Consider the following 23181-nt stretch of genomic DNA (forward strand, 5'->3'; position numbering starts at 1 on the left):
TTTCCCACGAAGAGCTCCGTGATTTATCAAGATATCAAAATAATAAATTACTAATAACTTGTGAAAATGCCCCACCAGCATATCCCGCATTATTCCCGGCCATTAAAAACAGACTTAAATTTCAAAATGGTCTGTATTGGCCTCGAATTTGACACACGCGCACATTCAGTTGCATTTTTTTTATTTTAGCTGTGGATGACAGAGAAACAGAGAGAGGTAGGGCGACTGCTAGATATGTATGAATTATTAATACGCTTTTCCTTCACACCAGCACACACACTTGGAGGGGGGAAACACCCCTCATTCGGTTTCCATAGCACCGCCCCCAGGAGGCTTGCACGGCCTTTGATGGAAAACAAGCAATAGGCATTAAAGCACAAATGCAGAAACTTCGAATGTCACGTCACGTGCCTTTCATGTAGCCTACGCATCGAAAAACTATCATTTTCCCCTACGTGGAACACAATCAGATCATCTGAGGACAAAATCAGAGAAAATGTGAATGGAATGTGAACATTGTCCGCCCTCTCCAACCCCTCCCAAAGCAATGAACCGCTGCTGGCACACTGAGGGATTGATCCGCCTTGCGCGCAGCACACACTGCTAGTTGGCAAAGGAGTGGCGGCGGGAGCTCGCGCCGCTCTGATCGCGAGACTGTCGCTGACCTTGGTGCTGAACGCTTTCACCTCCCTTAACTGTCACTTTGCACCTAAAAAAGTGACAGTGCGAGAAAAGGAACTGGACCAGTTCTTATTTGATCATACCTCGTTTTTTATTTGCTGTTACACGATTTTATTTCCAACTCAGTTTGAAGCTAAGAATAATTTATTGACTGCAATCTGAGATGGCATCGCGTGCCCTTATCGCGCGCAGGGCAGTTTATGAGTATAAAATTATGAGTAGACAGAGCCAGGGCACTTCTGATATCTCTCTTGTGTAGGCGGATTTTTTTTTTTTTTTTTTCCTTCGCTCGTGAATTTTCCTCATCTGTCTTACTGAATCATTGATCCGCTGGGTATCGGTCCGGTATGCTCTGTCATCTCACACAGTGACATGGTACTTTAACATTACCGGGGAAAAAACGAGGGATTATCACATTTGGACATGGAGACTCCGAGGGAACCTGGTTTTGTGCCCAGCAAAGAGGGGCTGAAGCAACTAGCGGGGAAGACACTGGGGCGCGTGTACAAGTAAGATATTTTAACATTTTCCACATGATTCAGTCATTTTAAATAAATAGGCCAAGATGTGTGCTATGAATTCATATGAACTCTATAACGGAACAAAAAATGCGCGAATTTGTGGCTAGTTTGGTCTGTTCAATAACGAGTTTCCCCGGTCGGGTTTGGCGTCACGGCTCACGGAGACGTGCAGAAAATTATGTAATTCTGCATAATCTTGGGAGGAGGTGATGGAAGCATGCAAGTTTTTCTAAATTGAAAGGTTGTCATTGTAACCCTGCGATTAAAATGCATTTCTTTTATGCATAGTAATCGTTCAATCCCCTTGAGTGTCTCTTCTCTTTTTTAAGAGATCTTTGACATATAGGCTACTTGCAAAAAACACGATTGAAATGATAATGAGAAAATCGGTTGATAATCATTTATCGTTGCTCCTTGAAATTGAGTCATTTTTGTGCGCGTACGTGCCTTTAAAAAAAACCTTTTTTGTGTGTGTAATTTATGAAAGGAGAAAAAAGATCGAGCACCTCAACCAGGAACGAATTGTTCATTCGCAACTGAAAATACATTTCCACTACATTTCATACATGTGTCTCATAATATTTCAGTTTTTTTTTTCGTTTACTTATATATATTTTGTAGTCTGGGAAAAAGGGTATTTTCCAAAACACAGGGACATTGACTTTTATGTGTCTATTGAAATTAAAATAAATGAATTGACATTCATAATGCAGTTTGTGTGCATTTTATGCAGTTTCCACGTTCAAAATATTACACAATAAATTGCATCCGTCACGTCTGCTAATTAAATCATATGAATGAATCGAAAGTTTTTAAACAAATATATTGACGTGTTTGCACATTTATTGAATATATCTGCACATAGCCTACTATGTTTTCATTAATAATAATGAAATAGTAAATACCTGTAAGTAAATAACTCTTTTTGGATACCCATGGCTATTTGGTGTAATGAAAACGAATATCCTGCTATAGTGAATATGAGTGGACCTAAGCCCGTGTGAATGTAAATAAGGTGAAGGTGAAGGGAATACTGCAATGCGGTATACAGTGCGCTTTACAGCAGCACGAAGCCTGTGATGTTTACAAAAAAATATCTGTGAAAAAAAAGAAATAAGCAAACTATTCCTGCAGGCCATTTCAATAACTATTGTCTAAATCTGTCCGTGCAGGCCTACTTGAAAATATATATATATTTCAATTAACTTAATGCCAAAAGGATATATATATATATATATATATATATATATATATATATATATATATATATATATATATATATATATATATAGGATATATATTTTTCTTTTTTGCTGCTTCAATTTGGTTGCTTCAATAATAAAAAGTGATGCAATTCCTATTGGTTGATTCGGGATCATTTCAAGGAGTCTGACAACTCTCTTTTGACATATGCAGAGTGCTAGAAAAGAGGCAAAAACCTGGCGACAACATTGAATTGACCGAGGATGGACGGCCTTCCCAGACAAGTGAGAAAAAGCCACCTTTGTGCGACTGCACGTGCTTTGGACTTCCGCGCCGCTACATCATCGCCGTCATGAGCGGCCTCGGGTTCTGCATCTCCTTCGGTATTCGGTGCAACTTAGGCGTGGCAATAGTGAGCATGGTGAACAACAGCACCCTTCACCTGAACGGAAAGATCGTCATCAAAGAGGTTTGTGCGCGTGGCACGCTTGGATTTTATATGTTCACGTCAGCTTCGTGTTACCCCCACTCACAGCCCACAAGCTCTCACACACACACACACACACACACACAGAGAGAGAGAGAGAGAGAGAGAGAGAGAGAGAGAGAGAGAGAGAGAGAGAGAGAGAGAGAGAGAGAGAGAGAGAGAGAGAGAGAGAGAGAGAGAGAGAGAGGGTGAGGGTGTCTGAAATCAATTTATGAAAATACCAAAAAAAATAATAAAGGGAATAATTCGAAAGCACAATGGTTTGTTGGAAAGAGTTTGTTAGTGAATGTCCCACTACTAGCTTGGAAAATATTGAAAACAACTAGGCCACTCATGCAAAAAAAAAAAAAAAAAGAAAAAAAGAAAAATGACCTTGGTTATATCAGCCTCAAATTGATTAACTCTTCAGCTGGAAACTAATCTTTCGCTCTTGTCATTTCATTTATTGTGCACAATAATCAATAGGCCTACACATTTTGTGCTATATTTAAAAAAAAAATAAAAGTGCATCTTTTCCCATAACGAATGATATCTTTTAGGCTAGGCTATTTACCATGTTATTAGAGGTGTGTGAAAACGTGTATAAATTTGCTGTAGATTTTTTTTTATGTTTTTAGTTGTCTCGCCTTTTACAGACAGGATTTGTAATCTGTTATTTTCTGGTATTTCTCTTCCATAGAAGGCAAAGTTCAACTGGGACCCGGAAACAGTTGGAATGATCCATGGCTCGTTTTTCTGGGGATATATTGTGACACAAATTCCCGGAGGATACATTTGTTCTAGACTGGCGGCAAACAGGTAAAGCTTTTGAAACATAGACTGGATGTGTATTTGTTAATTCATTCAGATTATTATTTATAGTAGAATTATTTCAGTAATGCTTTTAAGTCGCATTTGGTTGATATAGGCCTATTTTCCACATTGCAGTAGGCTAGGAAAAAGCCTAATGGTAACGAAAGTACATTCTAATTAATTGTTAAAACATTTACTAACAATAAATATTCTAGAATAATACTTTATTTTATTGATAAATTCTATAATTTTTAAACGGATCACAGATGTTTGTCCCTAATGTTGCATGTTACGCCTGTTAGCCTACTCAAAGATGGTGTTGCCCACGTTTTCCAAACCAGCAGATCGTGCACAGAGCTTCTGCACATAACAGGAGCTGGCAAGTTCAAATGCAGCCAGTGTCGCATCTCCAGGTGTTTGTCAACCCAAGACGAAAGCAGTGCGAAAATAATGCCAAACAACGAATTTCGTTAAATGTAGCAATCACAAATGTATTTGAAATTTATTAAACATTGTTGAATGTAATAGTATAAATAATTATATTTATAGGCTTCAGTAATATAAGACTATATAAAACATAATTGAAATAAATATTTGAAATAAGCAATAGCCGAATTCGCATTAGCAAAATCGAGCTACAAAGATTGGTTTTATGCCTACTCCCGTGGTGCGTTCTTCGTTTTATTCATTAGCTATAGCTAATAAGCCTACTCGTGATGACTGTATTATTTAAGATACCTTGGTTATTCATAGCGCATACTGGATATACTGTCATCGGAAGAAATAGAGGATGATGGGAGGAGCTGATGTAGCACAAGTGCGACTCAGCCTCCAATTTGTTTTATTGATTGGTTGATTGTGTAAATACTTAAGGAGGACATGCATTTTGTGTGAAATTAATTTAGTTATACTCTATGCAACACACTTAACTGTATGCATTATTATAGTCCAGTGATTCAATTTTGTTACAGAAAACGAAGAAAGGAGAAAGATCTCTAACGAAATTTTTATTAGATATTTTGGAAAACGTCTCAACGTTTCCATTTGAAGAAGGCCATGGTTAATATTAAAGAAGGCATAATAGCCTACATCGCTGTTCTACATCTAATTGTATTATTATTATATAAACCTTATCAATACCATTTTTTTTATTCACGTTTTCAAGGGGAAATGAAATCAAATAAACAAACGAATAAATCAAGGCTTCAGACAGGCAGAGAGAGTTCATTGCTATGGTTGACGTGTGTGCTCGTGTTTCGGTGTTGCGTGAGTGGCAGACTGAAGGCTGACCCGTCGTGTGAGTTGTAGGATTAGACTCTGTCTATGGGGCATTCTCCACCTGTTAATGAGGTCCCGGGGGGAACCGTGTCTAATCTGTTCAATGAGGGGGGCATGGCAACCAGCCCCGGACATGCTGCCAGAGGGTTTGGCAGTGCCTCATATATCACACAACAAATTTATCAAAAATAAAACTGCCATGTCGGTAGCTGGAAATATTTGGAACATTGGACACAATTGGTTCTCGCTAAAACATCTGTTTTGGTGGTTTGCCAACAATGTCAAGGATCGACATAGCCGATTGAAATGCTGTGCAATTGTAGTTCTATTAACTCAGCTACGTCAAATCTTTGACATAATTGAGGTCGCAGAAATTATACATCAGTTCTCAGTTCATATTTCGGCTATTGGTTGACGTGATTGAGGTCTAATAGAATCAGCGAATCTCGTGCCGGAGAACTCCCTCAATCCGATTAGCGAGTGCCGGTGGGAGAGGTGAGAGAAAGGGTCTTGAGCTCTGCAGGACGCCAGGAAAATTGGAAATAAATGGAAACCCGTATTTCTTCTCTGGCAGTAGGGACTTCAGCCTGTGCGACCAATATCCCCGTTTTATTATTATTAGGCTATTATTATTTTCTTCTACACAGAAAGATTTGAATGTAGGCTATAATATACGTCCATTTTTGGGGGGTTAAAGTAGATCTTAAAGAAACCAAAATGTTACATATCAAATGCATTTTTTGCATTCTATAATCCAGTGGTCTATAATGAAACCTTGTTTCCATCTGTTATTCAGGGTATTCGGCGCAGCCATTTTCCTCACGTCCACACTGAATATGTTCATCCCCACAGCTGCACGTGCTCACTATGGTTGCGTCATATTCGTCAGGATATTACAAGGGCTTGTAGAGGTAAGTACGATTTTCTCTCATGTCATTCTGATTACTTGTTTGCTAATAACGATCTAATATCATACCTTCTCTATGTATTCATATCTAAAATTTGGACTCCTGCCTTTGGTGGATATTTTCTCAAAAAGCCATTTGTGGGAATTCTTCCTAAGCCCATGGTCCTGTAACAATTAGTTATTATGGCCTGAGGATATTCCGAGAGAATAGTAACCCAGGCTTTGTCTTTAGTACAGCTGCCTGTATTGATCTGTAGAGGCGCATGTGCCTATGACAACAAAGTATATATATATATATATATATATATATATATATATATATATATATATATATGCCATCATACATCACATTGTAATGTCACATGTTTTATAATTTAAAACCAAAATGAATAATCTGAAAATCTGTCTATAAGCACATGTCTTTGTAAACCTGATTTGTAGTATTATTGTTATCTAGGGTGTGACCTACCCAGCCTGTCATGGGATCTGGAGTAAATGGGCTCCTCCACTGGAAAGAAGCCGTCTAGCCACAACCTCTTTCTGTGGTAATTTACATCTTTATTCTCTTTCAAGTAAATTGGTTGTTCGTAAAAAAAAATCATGTGCCATTATATTTTGTTTAGTTGCCTCATTATTGTGTGCATATTAAAATTTAAAGATACATTTGTTGTTTGTCCTCAAGAATTCTAGGAAACATTATTTATGCATGGACTGTATTTTCCTGTGTTGTTTTAATGCTTGTATTCAGCGATTTTGATTTGAAGCTGCCAGAGTTGAAGCTGTTTTTGGTTCCATTTGAGCTCTCACGTGGCCCTCATCCTCTCCCGTTCTGTAGGTTCCTATGCTGGAGCTGTCATTGCCATGCCTCTAGCTGGGATCCTGGTGCAGTACACTGGCTGGTCATCTGTTTTCTACGTATATGGTAAGAGTGGTTTGTGTGTGTGCACCACTGTATGAGCCATGGTTATAGTGTATATGGCATAATTGTATAAGAGTGCTTAACGGTCTTGATGAGTGTATTTTAGTAAGTGTGTAGTATGGATCAACTGTGTAGCACTGATACTGAGTATTGATTTTTCCTCTGATGCTGCCATGTGTCTATCCTCTGCTCTGACACTGAATCTGCCTGTTCCTGTGCCAAGAATTAGCACACTCTGTCTGGAAAGCAATGAACTGTAATTCATTCAGTTAAATGAGGAGTTTTCAGTCAGCTGATCTTCCTGTCTGTTTCTTATCTGACATAATTTTATGATGCTTTGCTTTAAGATCAACATCTAAGAACTCTTTGTTTCTCTTTAGGGTGTTTTGGGATGTTCTGGTATTTGTTCTGGATCTTGGTGTCATATGAGAGCCCAGCTGTACATCCCACCATCACTGCTGAAGAACGCTGCTTCATTGAGGAGAGTATCGGAGAGAGCGCTAAGCTGCTAGGACCTGCAGAAGTGAGTGACCCCATACATAATCATACTCCAAACTTCTGGATATGGACTAAAGGACTCAAGTCCTAAAAAGAGATGGTTTGACTAATGGAATAACATCTCCCCTCATTCAAACCTATAAGCATCACTCTTATAATTATCTGTAATTATAATACTCAGTTGTTGCTTGAAAAAAATCAAATTCATATGGTTGTGCTTTGAAAGATTGTAGAGATTAATGGCCCTTGCACACTGAGTCCAAAATTCGCATCCGCAATTTTCACACGTTAAAAACATAAATACGACCACACGTTTAAATCACACTTGCAAACTTTCGTCCGTCTTAAAAAAAAATCGGATCAGGTTTGATTTTCTGTGTTTTTTCATATCAGTAGCAAGCAGTTTGAATGGTTTTTGAATGGTGTTTTGACAATTCAGAGCCACCGAATCACGAATACGAAAAAAACGCATACGAAATTTCTGACTCCGTATGCTAGGCCTTAACAGCATAATTTGCTATTGTCTATTTATTTTCACATAAGGTTAATAATTGGCAAAAGAAGAGGATATGTTTTCTTTTAAGATTTTGACCTTGTTTAAGATTGGGAGCTTTGATGGAGAGAGAAACCCCTGTTTACAGTTACTGTGAACAAAATTATTATGACATTGCTGTAGTTTAAAACTTGTTTTGAGTTATTTGCAATTTGATAGAGGGTCAATGAAACCATACAACTATTTCAATTTCCAGTAATATGTTTTTTTTTAAAGATTCCTAATTTTATTTTGAAGGTCTCCTACAATAGGTTTACATACATCCATGGTCAAAAAAACACTTTAATTTTCTCATCATATTCATTGCACTTTTTTCACAGTATTTTAGTATTTTAAATTTCTTGATAAAGGATTCACTCTCTTAACCCCTCCTTTCCGAGACCTTCTGCTCTGATTGGTCAGATGGCCCAGTCTGTTGTGATTGGTCTACTGCTTACACATGTTCATCCATGACCATATTTGATTTTTAGCTCCAGAGACTTTCTCAGCACTTGCATATATAAACAGTAACAATGGCATTGGTTTTAAGTCCTAATCCTTTGGAAGAGCATGCAAAGTGGATTTACTGAGCAAAAAAAAAAAAAAAAACGTGCAGTGTCTTCTCGACATGTCGAAATTCTCTGCTACAACTGCATTATTTGAGGGTGGGCCAAAGTACTAAGTAGACATTGTTCGCATCAATAAAGAGGCAAATGTGTTATGATTATAATACCCTGGAATTGCTGACGACTCATTTCAGCAGTTCAGAATCAACTTTTGATTGAGACAATCATTTTATGGATTTTGCACTTTGATCTTTAAAACTTTGCAGACCTTTTACATAAAACCTTTTTACATAAAAGGTAATATTTTAAATAGCATATAAGTCTGGATGTGTTGAAAAACATGAAGAGATAAATGTGTGACTACCAAAACATGTTGCCTTTAAAGTATAAACTTATTTTATTAATCTATTGTGGTCTTACAGATTTTGAGGTAGAGGCCCGATATAATCAGTGTCACCATATGAGGATATTTAATTAAATTCTGTAACATACCAAAGACATATAGTATTAGAGAAGTCTTGCACATTAGTTGTTTTGATGCTATAAAATGTCAGTCAGCTAATACTTTGATTTCTTTGGTGTAAATGCCATTCAATCCTAGAGAACATCAGTACTGACAAAAAATCTAAAATGTTCAAGACACGACAGAAAAAATCATTATCAATATGGCTATAAACTGCAATACTAATTTCTCCGACAGAAATTCAAGACACCTTGGAAGAAATTTTTCACGTCCATGCCTGTCTATGCAATCATTGTGGCCAACTTCTGCAGGAGTTGGACCTTCTACTTGCTGCTCATCAGCCAGCCTGCATACTTTGAGGAGGTGTTTGGCTTTGAGATTAGCAAGGTAATTTCAGTTTACCTTTTATATTGCATGTATTTAAATTGGTATTTGATTTATACAAAATTCATGATTGATTAAAAAATGAGCAATCGGATCAAAATGGCTAGTCTTGGTATCTAAGTTGCATGATTTTCGACTATAATTCTATTGTATATCCGTAAATGGGTGACCTTTGTCATTCCCTAAGGTCTGGAATAGGTTGATAAATTATTCATTGTGAGTAGTTCATGATGAATTATTCATTAATCATTTATTGGTGATTTAAGTCTGTGCTTGCATCTCATTTTGCTCCCGTTTCCTCACCTGCTACAGTTAAACCTGAAATCATGTCTTTGCATCTATTTGTTTAATTAACATACTAATTCATAGTGATGCCTTTCATATTACAGTAATGTTGCATGTCAATTTATTTATTGTTTTTTATCCAGTATGTGTAATTGTGTAACATGTAATTAACTAGTTGCGAAAATCTAGTCTTATTGTAGATTGAACTTCGGACTTTTCTCTCTTTTCTGTGGTGGAACCACATTTTTGGTCAATTGGTAATAAGGACTGTTTTATTCAGGTTGGCATGCTGTCCGCCTTGCCCCATCTGGTGATGACCATTGTAGTACCCATTGGAGGACAGTTAGCTGATTACCTTCGCGCCAAAAACATCCTGTCAACTACAACAGTTCGGAAGATCATGAACTGCGGAGGTGAGTGGAGCCTATTGCAGATACACACACAGCTATATATAGCTCTAGAAAACCATTTGAAATGTTAAATCCCAGCAAACACAGAACGTTCCCCTAACGTTCCTGAATGGTCCCATGAGGTTATTTTTTTGGGAACCAAACAAGGTTTTAGGAACGTTCCATGTAGGTTATTTTTAGGTTTCATTTTTATAACAGAAGGAGAATGTTCCGGGAACATTCCCTAAACCTTAAGGGAAAGTTCTAGGAACGTTCTGGGAACCAAAAACTAATGTTCCCAGAACCTAAATTTGTTTGCTAGGATGACCTAAATATTTCACACTTTTACCCTTTCGGCATTTCCTCTAAATATATTTTTATTGTCATTTTATTTGTCTATTTTAGCTTAGTGAATTGTTTATCCACATGTTTTTATCTTTCACAGGCTTTGGGATGGAGGCCACTCTCTTATTGGTTGTTGGTTACTCGCACAGTAAAGGGATGGCCATTTCATTCCTTGTGTTGGCTGTCGGCTTCAGTGGATTTGCAATATCAGGCAAGTCCTTGGGGAAACAATATGTCTGATTTAATACATTCCCATGCCAACCTGCCGTTTATACACAACAATGACAAGAAAAAGCAGCAATAAAAAGCAACCATATGCAGCCAGGGAAGACTGCAAATAATGCCTCGTTTGTAACAAAATACCATTGTTCTCCTTTTTACACTCAAACACACTCTTCCTCCACTGCAGCTTGGAAGGAATAAGTGGTTTTGCTGGACTTTTTAAATAATTCATACACACTGTCCCCTGAGAGCACAGGCAGCACATCCAGACAGAGCACTCAATGAGGGAGGGCCTCCGCTCTACAAGATGGCGTGTCTTTCTATTTTTAGTCTGTATCTCCAACATCATGTTAGTCATACTGGAAAAAATGTGCACTCGTGATACAGAACAGTATAGAACTGAAACGGAGTGTTTGAAAACATCTTTCTGTAATGTTGTTTGTTGCAGTGTTATTTTAGTATCACTATTCTAACCTATTATAGTTTTTGTTCATATTTTTTCAATGTCTATATACTGTAGCTTTATTTAATTTGAGTTATTTTAGTACTAGCTGAAATAAAGTGAATGTTTTTATTTAATTTGATTTCAGTTAATGTTTATTTTAATATAATGAAAATATTTTTTAATAGTTTTAGTTTTAATGATAATATCCCTGGTTTGTTGGTATTAACACAGTGGAAAAAATATAATTATTTAGTTATTTCACTTTTTGTAAGATGTTAATAAAATTTAAACCTTTATTTTCCATCAGGTTTCAATGTCAATCATTTAGACATCGCTCCTCGCTATGCCAGTATCCTCATGGGAATCTCTAATGGAGTGGGAACTCTGTCAGGAATGGTGTGTCCTCTTATAGTGGGTGCCATGACCAAACACAAGGTAAGACCACTTTGAATTGTCAGGACTTTCCTCTGAAAATAGGTGTTTAGTACTATGTGTTTGGACTGGAAGCCTTGAATGACTAATGTTGCTATAGAAGGTTGAGTTTTTGTCATCTATCATATTTTGTTATAGCTTTCTCCATATTTATTGTCAAAAGTGCTCAGATTGTACTGCATGTTTATTTCATGCGTTATTCTTGCAGCTCCCAGGATGGGTTTCTTTATGTCAATGAATACTTGACAACTCCTTTATCCTTTCAGACCCGAGAAGAGTGGCAGTATGTGTTCCTTATCGCTTCCATGGTGCATTATGGCGGCGTTATCTTCTATGGCATCTTCGCCTCGGGGGAGAAGCAGCCGTGGGCAGATCCGGAGCAGACCAGTGACGAGAAGTGTGGTTTCATTGATGAAGATGAGCTGGCTGAGGAAACAGGGGACATCAACCAGAGCTACAGTGCCATGGGAGGTCCAGCCAAGACCTACGGGGCCACCACGCAGTTGAACGGAGGATGGGCAGAAGGATGGGATAAACGAGAGGTGTTTGTACAGGATGGTGTGGAAGAAGAGGGTTACGGATACAGGCAGGGTGGGGATTACTCCTAGACCTTGCAAACACACACACACAGACACGCACACACACACACACACACACACACACACAGACAGACAGAAATACCTACAGTGGCGCAAACAAAGTATTCAAAAAAACTTCACAAGTCACAGTTGAAAACGTGTAAATTCCATCGCATTAAATAACAAGATATCAAACCAAGTGCAATCTGTAACAAATCAGCTTTTCTTTAGTGGCTGTATGAAGTGTCCATTTGAAGTCTCTTCATAAAAATATATATGTAGTTATATATGAATAATGTATATGATATATAATTATATCATCCAATCTGACAAACTTGTTTTTGTAAGATGTTTAGCTTTAAAAAAAAATGAGCTAATGTAATGACATTTATACATTTTAACTATGACTTAAACATCCAGATACTTTTTGAGCCACTCTACAGTATAAAAATATATGATAGATTTTATAGGGTCTGTAAGCCCTAAAAAAAAAAGATTATCGATTAAAATGTACAAAACCCTAAGAATTGATATGTTTGCACAAATTGAAGTGATGAAATCCTACATTTAAATGTGTCAATTATACAAAGAGGGAATTCCATATCAAAATTGGCTGACTGTAAATGTTCTATGTATTAAAAAGTAGAGTAACTTCATTTCAAGTGCAATCGTGCATCACAAGTTTTTCCACCCCATTATTCTGAGCCTTTACAACATAGAAAAGCCTTTAGAGTTTGTCAGGCAACTGGCTTCCAGAACTAAGGCTCGGATAATGAATCTCATCCATGGAGAAAAACCGCTATGGAGAATTCCAACCAAGCAACAGGTTTACACTGTCTTTTTCTGATTGCACTAAGGGAGCTGGACAATGTTATTTAACAGCACACTAAGTGAGTGTTTATATCTTATTATGTGTTACTTGTCCATCGTATAATTCATATTTCTGAGAGATTAAAGAGCACTTTGGTCTTTGACACTGCAGAGAAAAAAAGCACAGTTGTTCAGATGACGTAAAAGCAACAAAAACAATGTTTCTCAAGCTCAGCAGGTTGTTTCAATTGGATGGTGTTGTTCTATTTGGTGTCTGGTGTAATAGATGAAACTTGGGTTTAAATCATTGGAAATGTCTGGGAACATTATCGCAAAAGCTACAAAATAGCAAAAGCACAGGGTGTCAAAACTCCAAGACTCTTTAAATTCCATTCCATTCTTTTAACTCCATGCCATTTTGACATCTGTGAATGTTAGTTATGCATGGGTTAAAATAGTTTTTGTAAATGTTGTTTTTCATTTGACTATTACTACGTTCTTTTACTTTACAAAACTGTTACTGCCGTGTCAATTTCTTTGCACAATTAACCAAAGGTAACCTGTAGTGTGGGGTTTTAGCTGGGATGGGGGAAAAGTGTCCATTGGGAAAACACGTCTGTCCAAGGGCTGACACAGTCCTAGCAGCAGGTAATGACCATATTCAATGGACAAAGCAATAAAGCCATGGTAACAGTTACTTAGCGGTCACGTCACCCAAAAATATGTAACAAGTTAGCACATTTATCTGTAATCATTTTGGTTTAAATGTTTTGTGATGACAATTAAAAAAAAAAGAAGAAAAGATTAAACAATTACTTGCTGTTAAAGTATATATAAATATACATATGAAAATATATTTAGATTTAGTAAGAGTCCAGTGCAACTCTCATTGAGAGTCTGTGTGCTGGACCCACTCACCAGAAGAGAATGATTCTTAAGTGTCACCTGCAGCTGCTTCCCGGCCGGACGAAGGTCTCACCGGGGTCCTCAGCTCCGCAGGTGACCGCACCTCTGTAGTCGTCCTGTATGGTTGCCAGTGGTTGCTTTTTGAGAGTATGTTGTTGTCGGGTATCTTTTACGTTAATCCTCTCTTTTTGTCCTTCCCCATTGTTTCTGGTCTGTGTTTTGTCTGTGGCTAGAGAAGCGCTCCCTTGCTCCCCTTCTTTCCTCTTCCTCCTTGCATTTTCCCACTCCTGTTGCAATATTCAGTGACACAAGGATTGTGTGTAAAGGTATTCAAATATCTTCAAAAATGACAGTAATTTGCCTGATGATTTTGAGGTACCTTATTCTTGTTTCCTGCCTATGAGTAAAGTGTGGATATATGGCTTCCTTTTGCTGTGTTACTGTAAATGGAGAGGTTTGTTGATGTGAAATTGAAATGCTCTATATAGCCTTTTTTATATAAAATTATAACAAAATTGTACTCGCCTGTGTTGTTTTACATTCCAATAAGCTTTGGAGCCCAAAGAAAATGCACAATCGTCAAGCACAATGTAGCCTACTTTGTCCACCTGTTGTGTGTCTGCAAATTGGTAAATCATATCTGAGTTTTTAAGCCCCAACATTGGTTATCCGTCGCCCATATAGCATCTGTGTCCTTTCCCTGCTCTAGTAAAATCAATGTAAGGGCCCCTCGAGATCAGCAAAACCTTTTGAGCACACAAACCTCCTAATGGAGGCTGGAAGGAGGGGCTGCACTTAGAGGATGTGTTCACAAAACCTACTGCCCTCCGAAATACAATGTTGTGTATCATTAGCAAACAGATAAAAAAGCTTTTGTTGTTAATTCATTAAGTCTAGAATTTCATCATTTGGAGCATCCAGTGCCAAGTTCAAACATTTGAACTTTAACAAAAGTATATGGTCTAAGATTAGGCTTCAGAGCACAGATATGGTCAGTTTAAGTCTGTTTGAGCCTATGCCAGTACTTTCAGCCTCAGTCATCTGATTCAGACACATCCGCATCCCTGCAGGACACCACACAGTAAGAGAGGTGCAAATGAGACACTCGTCTGCCAGACAATGTCCTTCACACTTGCTTTAGATGTTGTGACCTTAGCAGTATTTTTGTCATCATGGTGTAGGATATTCTATCTATCTATCTATCTATCTATCTATCTATCTATCTATCTATCTATCTATCTATCTATCTATCTATCTATCTATCTATCTATCTATCTATCTATCTATCTATCTATCTATCTATCTATCTATCTATCTATCTATCTATCTATATAGTCAATGGTTTGCAATGGGGAGATAATTATTTACTGTAGTTATTAAGTATGCAGCAAAGGAAAAAGCTTATTTGTAGACTTACAAGGTTCACTACAGCAGTGAAAGGCAAGGAAACCCTCACAGTCTGTCCAGCTTTGCCCTTTCACATACATTGTGTAAATCAGTTACTAATTGGATAACCTTTCTTTTAGCAGCTGATTTACAATATCAGATTGACTGAAGAAACACATTCACGCGCTGGTGAACGTAATTGAAAGCTTGTCAATTGAGTGTGGATGTGTAATTGCTCAGAGTGAGTTTTTGCACAAATGCCCCAAAACAAATTTTCACTGAAATATTGATTTAAAGCACGCAACGGTGAAGACTTTAATAATAGCGCAATAGCAATATTTAGTAACTTTTACAATACACTGTTCATTCATTTGAATACTTCTATAAAATTAATACTTTAAAGTGGTTTAATGAATCATAATAAAAAAATTTAAAATATGAATGAAAAACCATAAACAAGAATAAAGTAGTCTCCCTTTTGACAACTCATTTTGTAAGCAGGTTTCATGTCGAGCTATTGCTTTTGCTAATTAGACAACCACAATGAGACATGACCCTATTACATGTGTTTACTCTGGTTCTCTCAGCCGTAACCGTCATGGATGTCCAGCACAGATCACAGTCCACGCCCTCCTCACTTAGTGTTCATTCAAGCTTCTCTGTTCTAACGTCACACTTAGAATAAATACAAGAACGTGCACAGACTATACTGGGATAATAACCTAATATTTGCATGCGTAAATACTTATTTAGTTTAGAAGTAAACATGAACCCATGTGGGTTTTTGCTTGTGTGTGTGTGTGTGTTTTTGTTGGTGGGTGGGGGTGGGCGTGCATCCACAATTGGGGGGCAGGTGTTACAGTGGTCTCTTGGGACGTGGAGGGGTGGTGTAGTGAGACTGGAATCACTCTTTGATGACAGGTGCCTGTATGAGGACCCAGAAGACTCGCCTCAACCCATAAATATCCCCTGATCCCCTCATGGACATGGGGCAGGCGACTGGTTGGCGCATACAGTGTTTCGTTTTCCACTGGGAGAAGGAGGGAGAGGTGAGGGTAGATGTCTATGTAATCCATCTCATGTGTGAAGGGGAAAAACAGTAAATGAATGAGCTCTCATATTAAAACCGAATAAGTCCCTTCCCCCACTAGTCCAGCTCTCGGGATCCTCATCAATTATTCCACAGTCATTAAAATCTCATCTATCCCAGCAGAGAAGCATATAAGCAAATGGAAAGGAATTTTTATGTAGTTGTTGTTTAAGTGGCAAGTGATATGTGGTGATGTGTACCACTATCTCAAACCATATAGACAAGTGTAACCTTTCAACTCAACATATACATGAGCAGTGGTGGAGGAAGTACTGAATCTCAGTACTTAAGTAAAAAAGTACAAATAACCAGATAAATATTTACTTTAGTAAAAGTAGAAGTAACACAATGACAACCATACTTAAGTAAAAAGTACCTGATTTTAAATGTACTTTAAGTATTAAAAGTAAAAATACTTGCATAATTTATTTTCTTAATGTCTATTTTCTAATGATTAATAAAAAAAAATAATTCTAACTCATTCAACCTAATACTCCTATAATGATGTTGAATAATGATGGAAAAAAAATGGCACCATTTCTGAAACAAGCTTGCAATTAGGCAATATACACATCATGCTTATCCTTACTATATGTTAATAACTATGTCAGTAAACACGATTCGTTTATGGTGTAATTCTGAACCTCTTGGCTTGCCATAATCCTAACCAAATGTATATTACACACAGTGCGTTTCCTATGCATGTAAAAACAAATTTTCGCGAATAAATTGCACTATGAACGCACTGCGTGCGAGATGCATTTAGTGTAACCGGGTTGATATATCTAGAGCCTCCATTTTTGCACTCAGGCCTAAGTCCCATGGCCCTCTATCAGAATCCAGAGTTTCAAGAAGATCAGAGAAACTCAAAATTTCGACCAAAAAAAAAAACGACAGTGTTACCCCTGTCGTTTTTTGGGGTTATTTTTGTGCGAAAAAATACGTTTCTCCAATCTTCTTGAAACTCTGGATTCTGATAGAGGGCCATGGGACTTAGACCTGAGTGCAAAAATGGAGGCTCTAGACCCTTCCAAAGCTGATATATTGAGATCCCACGTAACATTTATGCCATTATAAATATCTCAATATCTCAGCTTTGGAAGGGTCAAGAGCCTCCATTTTTGCACTCAGGCCTAAGTCCCATGGCCCTCTATCAGAATCCAGAGTTTCAAGAAGATTGGAGAAACTTATTTTTTCGCCCGAAAACGAAAAATAACGAAAGGGGTAACACTGTCGTTTTTTTTTTCGGGTCGAAATTTTGACTTTCGATATCTCAGCTCTGGAAGGGTCTAGATCCTCAGTTTTTGCACTCAGGTCAAAGTCTCACGGCCCTCTATCGGAATCCAGAGTTTTGAGAAGATTGGAGAAACTTAATTTTTCGCCCGAAAATGAAAAAAAACGAAAGGGGTAACACTGTCGTTTTTTTTTTCGGGTCAAAATTTTGAATTTTGATATCTCAGCTCTGGAAGGGTCTAGATCCTCAATTTTTGCACTCAGGTCAAAGTCCCGTGGCCCTCTATCATAATCCAGAGTTTTGAGAAGATTGGAGAAGCGTAATTTTTTGCCCGAAAACGAAAAAAAAACGAAAGGGGTAACACTGTCGTTTTTTTTTTCGGGTCGAAATTTTGAATTTTGATATCTCAGCTCTGGAAGGGTCTAGATCCTCCATTTTTGCACTCAGGTCAAAGTCTCACAGCCCTCTATCACAATCCAGAGTTTTAAGAAGATTGGAGAAACTTAATTTTTCGCCCGAAAATGAAAAAAAAACGAAAGGGGTAACACTGTCGTTTTTTTTTTCGGGTCGAAATTTTGAATTTTGATATCTCAGCTCTGGAAGGGTCTAGATCCTCCATTTTTGCACTCAGGTCAAAGTCTCGTGGCCCTCTATCACAATCCAGAGTTTTGAGAAGATTGGAGAAACTTAATTTTTCGCCCGAAAATGAAAAAAAACGAAAGGGGTAACACTGTCGTTTTTTTTTTCGGGTCAAAATTTTGAATTTCGATATCTCAGCTCTGGAAGGGTCTAGAGCCTCCATTTTTGCACTCAGGTCAAAGTCTCACAGCCCTCTATCACAATCCAGAGTTTTAAGAAGATTGGAGAAACTTAATTTTTCGCCCGAAAATGAAAAAAAAAAACGAAAGGGGTAACACTGTCGTTTTTTTTTTTCGGGTCAAAATTTTGAATTTTGATATCTCAGCTCTGGAAGGGTCTAGATCCTCAATTTTTGCACTCAGGTCAAAGTCTCGTGGCCCTCTATCATAATCCAGAGTTTTGAGAAGATTGGAGAAGCGTAATTTTTTGCCCGAAAACGAAAAAAAAACGAAAGGGGTAACACTGTCGTTTTTTTTTCGGGTCGAAATTTTGAATTTTGATATCTCAGCTCTGGAAGGGTCTAGATCCTCCATTTTTGCACTCAGGTCAAAGTCTCACAGCCCTCTATCACAATCCAGAGTTTTAAAAAGATTGGAGAAACTTAATTTTTCGCCCGAAAATGAAAAAAAAAAACGAAAGGGGTAACACTGTCGTTTTTTTTTCGGGTCAAAATTTTGAATTTTGATATCTCAGCTCTGGAAGGGTCTAGAACCTCCATTTTTGCACTCAGGTCAAAGTCTCACAGCCCTCTATCACAATCCAGAGTTTTGAGAAGATTGGAGAAACTTAATTTTTCGCCCGAAAATGAAAAAAACGAAAGGGGTAACACTGTCGTTTTTGTTTTCGGGTCAAAATTTTGAATTTTGATATCTCAGCTCTGGAAGGGTCTAGATCCTCAATTTTTGCACTCAGGTCAAAGTCTCGTGGCCCTCTATCACAATCCAGAGTTTTGAGAAGATTGGAGAAACTTAATTTTTCGCCCGAAAATGAAAAAAAAACGAAAGGGGTAACACTGTCGTTTTTTTTTTTCGGGTCAAAATTTTGAATTTTGATATCTCAGCTCTGGAAGGGTCTAGAGCCTCCATTTTTGCACTCAGGTCAAAGTCTCACAGCCCTCTATCACAATCCAGAGTTTTAAGAAGATTGGAGAAACTTAATTTTTCGCCCGAAAATGAAAAAAAAAAACGAAAGGGGTAACACTGTCGTTTTTTTTTTTCGGGTCAAAATTTTGAATTTTGATATCTCAGCTCTGGAAGGGTCTAGATCCTCAATTTTTGCACTCAGGTCAAAGTCTCGTGGCCCTCTATCATAATCCAGAGTTTTGAGAAGATTGGAGAAGCGTAATTTTTTGCCCGAAAACGAAAAAAACGAAAGGGGTAACACTGTCGGTTTTTTTTTCGGGTCGAAATTTTGAATTTTGATATCTCAGCAATGGAAGGGTCTAGAGCCTCCATTTTTGCACTCAGGTCAAAGTCTCAAAGCCCTCTATCACAATCCAGAGTTTTAAGAAGATTGGAGAAACTTAATTTTTCGCCCGAAAATGAAAAAAAACGAAAGGGGTAACACTGTCGTTTTTTTTTCGGGTCAAAATTTTGAATTTTGATATCTCAGCTCTGGAAGGGTCTAGATCCTCCATTTTTGCACTCAGGTCAAAGTCTCGTGGCCCTCTATCACAATCCAGAGTTTTGAGAAGATTGGAGAAACTTAATTTTTCGCCCGAAAATGAAAAAAAACGAAAGGGGTAACACTGTCGTTTTTTTTTCGGGTCAAAATTTTACATTTTGATATCTCAGCTCTGGAAGGGTCTAGATCCTCAATTTTTGCACTCAGGTCAAAGTCTCGTGGCCCTCTATCATAATCCAGAGTTTTGAGAAGATTGGAGAAGCGTAATTTTTTGCCCGAAAACGGAAAAAAACGAAAGGGGTAACACTGTCGTTTTTTTTTTCGGGTCGAAATTTTGAATTTTGATATCTCAGCAATGGAAGGGTCTAGAGCCTCCATTTTTGCACTCAGGTCAAAGTCTCACAGCCCTCTATCAGAATCCAGAGTTTTGAGAAGATTGGAGAAACTTAATTTTTCGCCCAAAAATGAAAAAAAACAAAAGGGGTAACACTGTCGTTTTTTTTTTTCGGGTCAAAATTTTGAATTTCGATATCTCAGCTCTGGAAGGGTCTAGAGCCTCCATTTTTGCACTCAGGTCAAAGTCTCACAGCCCTCTATCACAATCCAGAGTTTTAAGAAGATTGGAGAAACTTAATTTTTCGCCCGAAAATGAAAAAAAACGAAAGGGGTAACACTGTCGTTTTTTTTTTCGGGTCAAAATTTTTAATTTTGATATCTCAGCTCTGGAAGGGTCTAGATCCTCAATTTTTGCACTCAGGTCAAAGTCCCGTGGCCCTCTATCATAATCCAGAGTTTTGAGAAGATTGGAGAAGCGTAATTTTTTGCCCGAAAACGAAAAAAAACGAAAGGGGTAACACTGTCGTTTTTGTTTTCGGGTCAAAATTTTGAATTTTGATATCTCAGCTCTGGAAGGGTCTAGAACCTCCATTTTTGCACTCAGGTCAAAGTCTCACAGCCCTCTATCACAATCCAGAGTTTTGAGAAGATTGGAGAAACTTAATTTTTCGCCCGAAAATGAAAAAAACGAAAGGGGTAACACTGTCGTTTTTGTTTTCGGGTCAAAATTTTGAATTTTGATATCTCAGCTCTGGAAGGGTCTAGATCCTCAATTTTTGCACTCAGGTCAAAGTCTCACAGCCCTCTATCACAATCCAGAGTTTTAAGAAGATTGGAGAAACTTAATTTTTCGCCCGAAAATGAAAAAAAACGAAAGGGGTAACACTGTCGTTTTTTTTTTCGGGTCGAAATTTTGAATTTTGATATCTCAGCTCTGGAAGGGTCTAGATCCTCCATTTTTGCACTCAGGTCAAAGTCTCGTGGCCCTCTATCACAATCCAGAGTTTTGAGAAGATTGGAGAAACTTAATTTTTCGCCCGAAAATGAAAAAAAACGAAAGGGGTAACACTGTCGTTTTTTTTTTTTCGGGTCAAAATTTTTAATTTCGATATCTCAGCTCTGGAAGGGTCTAGAGCCTCCATTTTTGCACTCAGGTCAAAGTCTCACAGCCCTCTATCACAATCCAGAGTTTTAAGAAGATTGGAGAAACTTAATTTTTCGCCCGAAAATGAAAAAAAAAACGAAAGGGGTAACACTGTCGTTTTTTTTTTCGGGTCAAAATTTTGAATTTTGATATCTCAGCTCTGGAAGGGTCTAGATCCTCAATTTTTGCACTCAGGTCAAAGTCTCGTTGCCCTCTATCATAATCCAGAGTTTTGAGAAGATTGGAGAAGCGTAATTTTTTGCCCGAAAACGAAAAAAAACGAAAGGGGTAACACTGTCGTTTTTTTTTCGGGTCGAAATTTTGAATTTTGATATCTCAGCAAGGGAAGGGTCTAGAGCCTCCATTTTTGCACTCAGGTCAAAGTCTCACAGCCCTCTATCACAATCCAGAGTTTTAAGAAGATTGGAGAAACTTAATTTTTCGCCCGAAAATGAAAAAAAACGAAAGGGGTAACACTGTCGTTTTTTTTTTCGGGTCAAAATTTTGAATTTTGATATCTCAGCTCTGGAAGGGTCTAGATCCTCAATTTTTGCACTCAGGTCAAAGTCTCGTGGCCCTCTATCATAATCCAGAGTTTTTAGAAGATTGGAGAAGCGTAATTTTTTGCCCGAAAACGAAAAAAAACGAAAGGGGTAACACTGTCGTTTTTTTTTCGGGTCGAAATTTTGAATTTTGATATCTCAGCAAGGGAAGGGTCTAGAGCCTCCATTTTTGCACTCAGGTCAAAGTCTCGTGGCCCTCTATCATAATCCAGAGTTTTGAGAAGATTGGAGAAACTTAATTTTTCGCCCGAAAATGAAAAAAAAACGAAAGGGGTAACACTGTCGTTTTTTTTTTTGGGTCAAAATTTTGAATTTTGATATCTCAGCTCTGGAAGGGTCTAGAACCTCCATTTTTGCACTCAGGTCAAAGTCTCACAGCCCTCTATCACAATCCAGAGTTTTGAGAAGATTGGAGAAACTTAATTTTTCGCCCGAAAATGAAAAAAACGAAAGGGGTAACACTGTCGTTTTTGTTTTCGGGTCAAAATTTTGAATTTTGATATCTCAGCTCTGGAAGGGTCTAGATCCTCAATTTTTGCACTCAGGTCAAAGTCTCACAGCCCTCTATCACAATCCAGAGTTTTAAGAAGATTGGAGAAACTTAATTTTTCGCCCGAAAATGAAAAAAAACGAAAGGGGTAACACTGTCGTTTTTTTTTTCGGGTCGAAATTTTGAATTTTGATATCTCAGCTCTGGAAGGGTCTAGATCCTCCATTTTTGCACTCAGGTCAAAGTCTCGTGGCCCTCTATCACAATCCAGAGTTTTGAGAAGATTGGAGAAACTTAATTTTTCGCCCGAAAATGAAAAAAAAACGAAAGGGGTAACACTGTCGTTTTTTTTTTTTTCGGGTCAAAATTTTGAATTTCGATATCTCAGCTCTGGAAGGGTCTAGAGCCTCCATTTTTGCACTCAGGTCAAAGTCTCACAGCCCTCTATCACAATCCAGAGTTTTAAGAAGATTGGAGAAACTTAATTTTTCGCCCGAAAATGAAAAAAAACGAAAGGGGTAACACTGTCGTTTTTTTTTTCGGGTCAAAATTTTGAATTTTGATATCTCAGCTCTGGAAGGGTCTAGATCCTCAATTTTTGAACTCAGGTCAAAGTCTCGTGGCCCTCTATCATAATCCAGAGTTTTGAGAAGATTGGAGAAGCGTAATTTTTTGCCCGAAAACGAAAAAAAACGAAAGGGGTAACACTGTCGTTTTTTTTTTCGGGTCGAAATTTTGAATTTTGATATCTCAGCTCTGGAAGGGTCTAGATCCTCCATTTTTGCACTCAGGTCAAAGTCTCACAGCCCTCTATCACAATCCAGAGTTTTAAGAAGATTGGAGAAACTTAATTTTTCGCCCGAAAATGAAAAAAAACGAAAGGGGTAACACTGTCGTTTTTTTTTTCGGGTCAAAATTTTGAATTTTGATATCTCAGCTCTGGAAGGGTCTAGATCCTCAATTTTTGCACTCAGGTCAAAGTCTCGTGGCCCTCTATCATAATCCAGAGTTTTGAGAAGATTGGAGAAGCGTA

The 23181-nt window shown here is 37.8% G+C and overlaps 1 protein-coding gene across 1 annotated transcript; it reads left to right on the forward strand.

The window, feature by feature from the left end:
* Nucleotides 1-578: 578 nt before the first annotated feature.
* On the forward strand, nucleotides 579-14163 carry slc17a6b (solute carrier family 17 member 6b). Its single transcript, XM_039656964.2, has 12 exons — nucleotides 579-1190; nucleotides 2619-2874; nucleotides 3572-3690; nucleotides 5759-5873; nucleotides 6327-6414; nucleotides 6705-6791; nucleotides 7169-7311; nucleotides 9085-9234; nucleotides 9797-9929; nucleotides 10351-10461; nucleotides 11225-11352; nucleotides 11616-14163. Exons 1-12 carry the CDS (start codon nucleotides 1105-1107, stop codon nucleotides 11955-11957), a joined length of 1758 nt encoding a protein of 585 aa, XP_039512898.2. The 5' UTR covers nucleotides 579-1104; the 3' UTR covers nucleotides 11958-14163.
* Nucleotides 14164-23181: the final 9018 nt, after the last annotated feature.

Source organism: Pimephales promelas, chromosome 1 (genome assembly GCF_988280905.1).
Source record: "Pimephales promelas chromosome 1, fPimPro1.hap1.1, whole genome shotgun sequence".
In the NCBI taxonomy this organism is placed as follows: Eukaryota; Metazoa; Chordata; class Actinopteri; order Cypriniformes; family Leuciscidae; genus Pimephales; species Pimephales promelas.

Coding starts and splice junctions, on each gene's coding strand:
- slc17a6b (XM_039656964.2), top strand. CDS start 1,105: ATGGAGACTCCGAGGGAACCTGGTTTTGTGCCCAGCAAAGAGGGGCTG. Junction 9,930..10,350: donor GAAGATCATGAACTGCGGAG/GTGAGTGGAGCC, acceptor TATCTTTCACAG/GCTTTGGGATGGAGGCCACT. Junction 11,353..11,615: donor GTGCCATGACCAAACACAAG/GTAAGACCACTT, acceptor TTATCCTTTCAG/ACCCGAGAAGAGTGGCAGTA.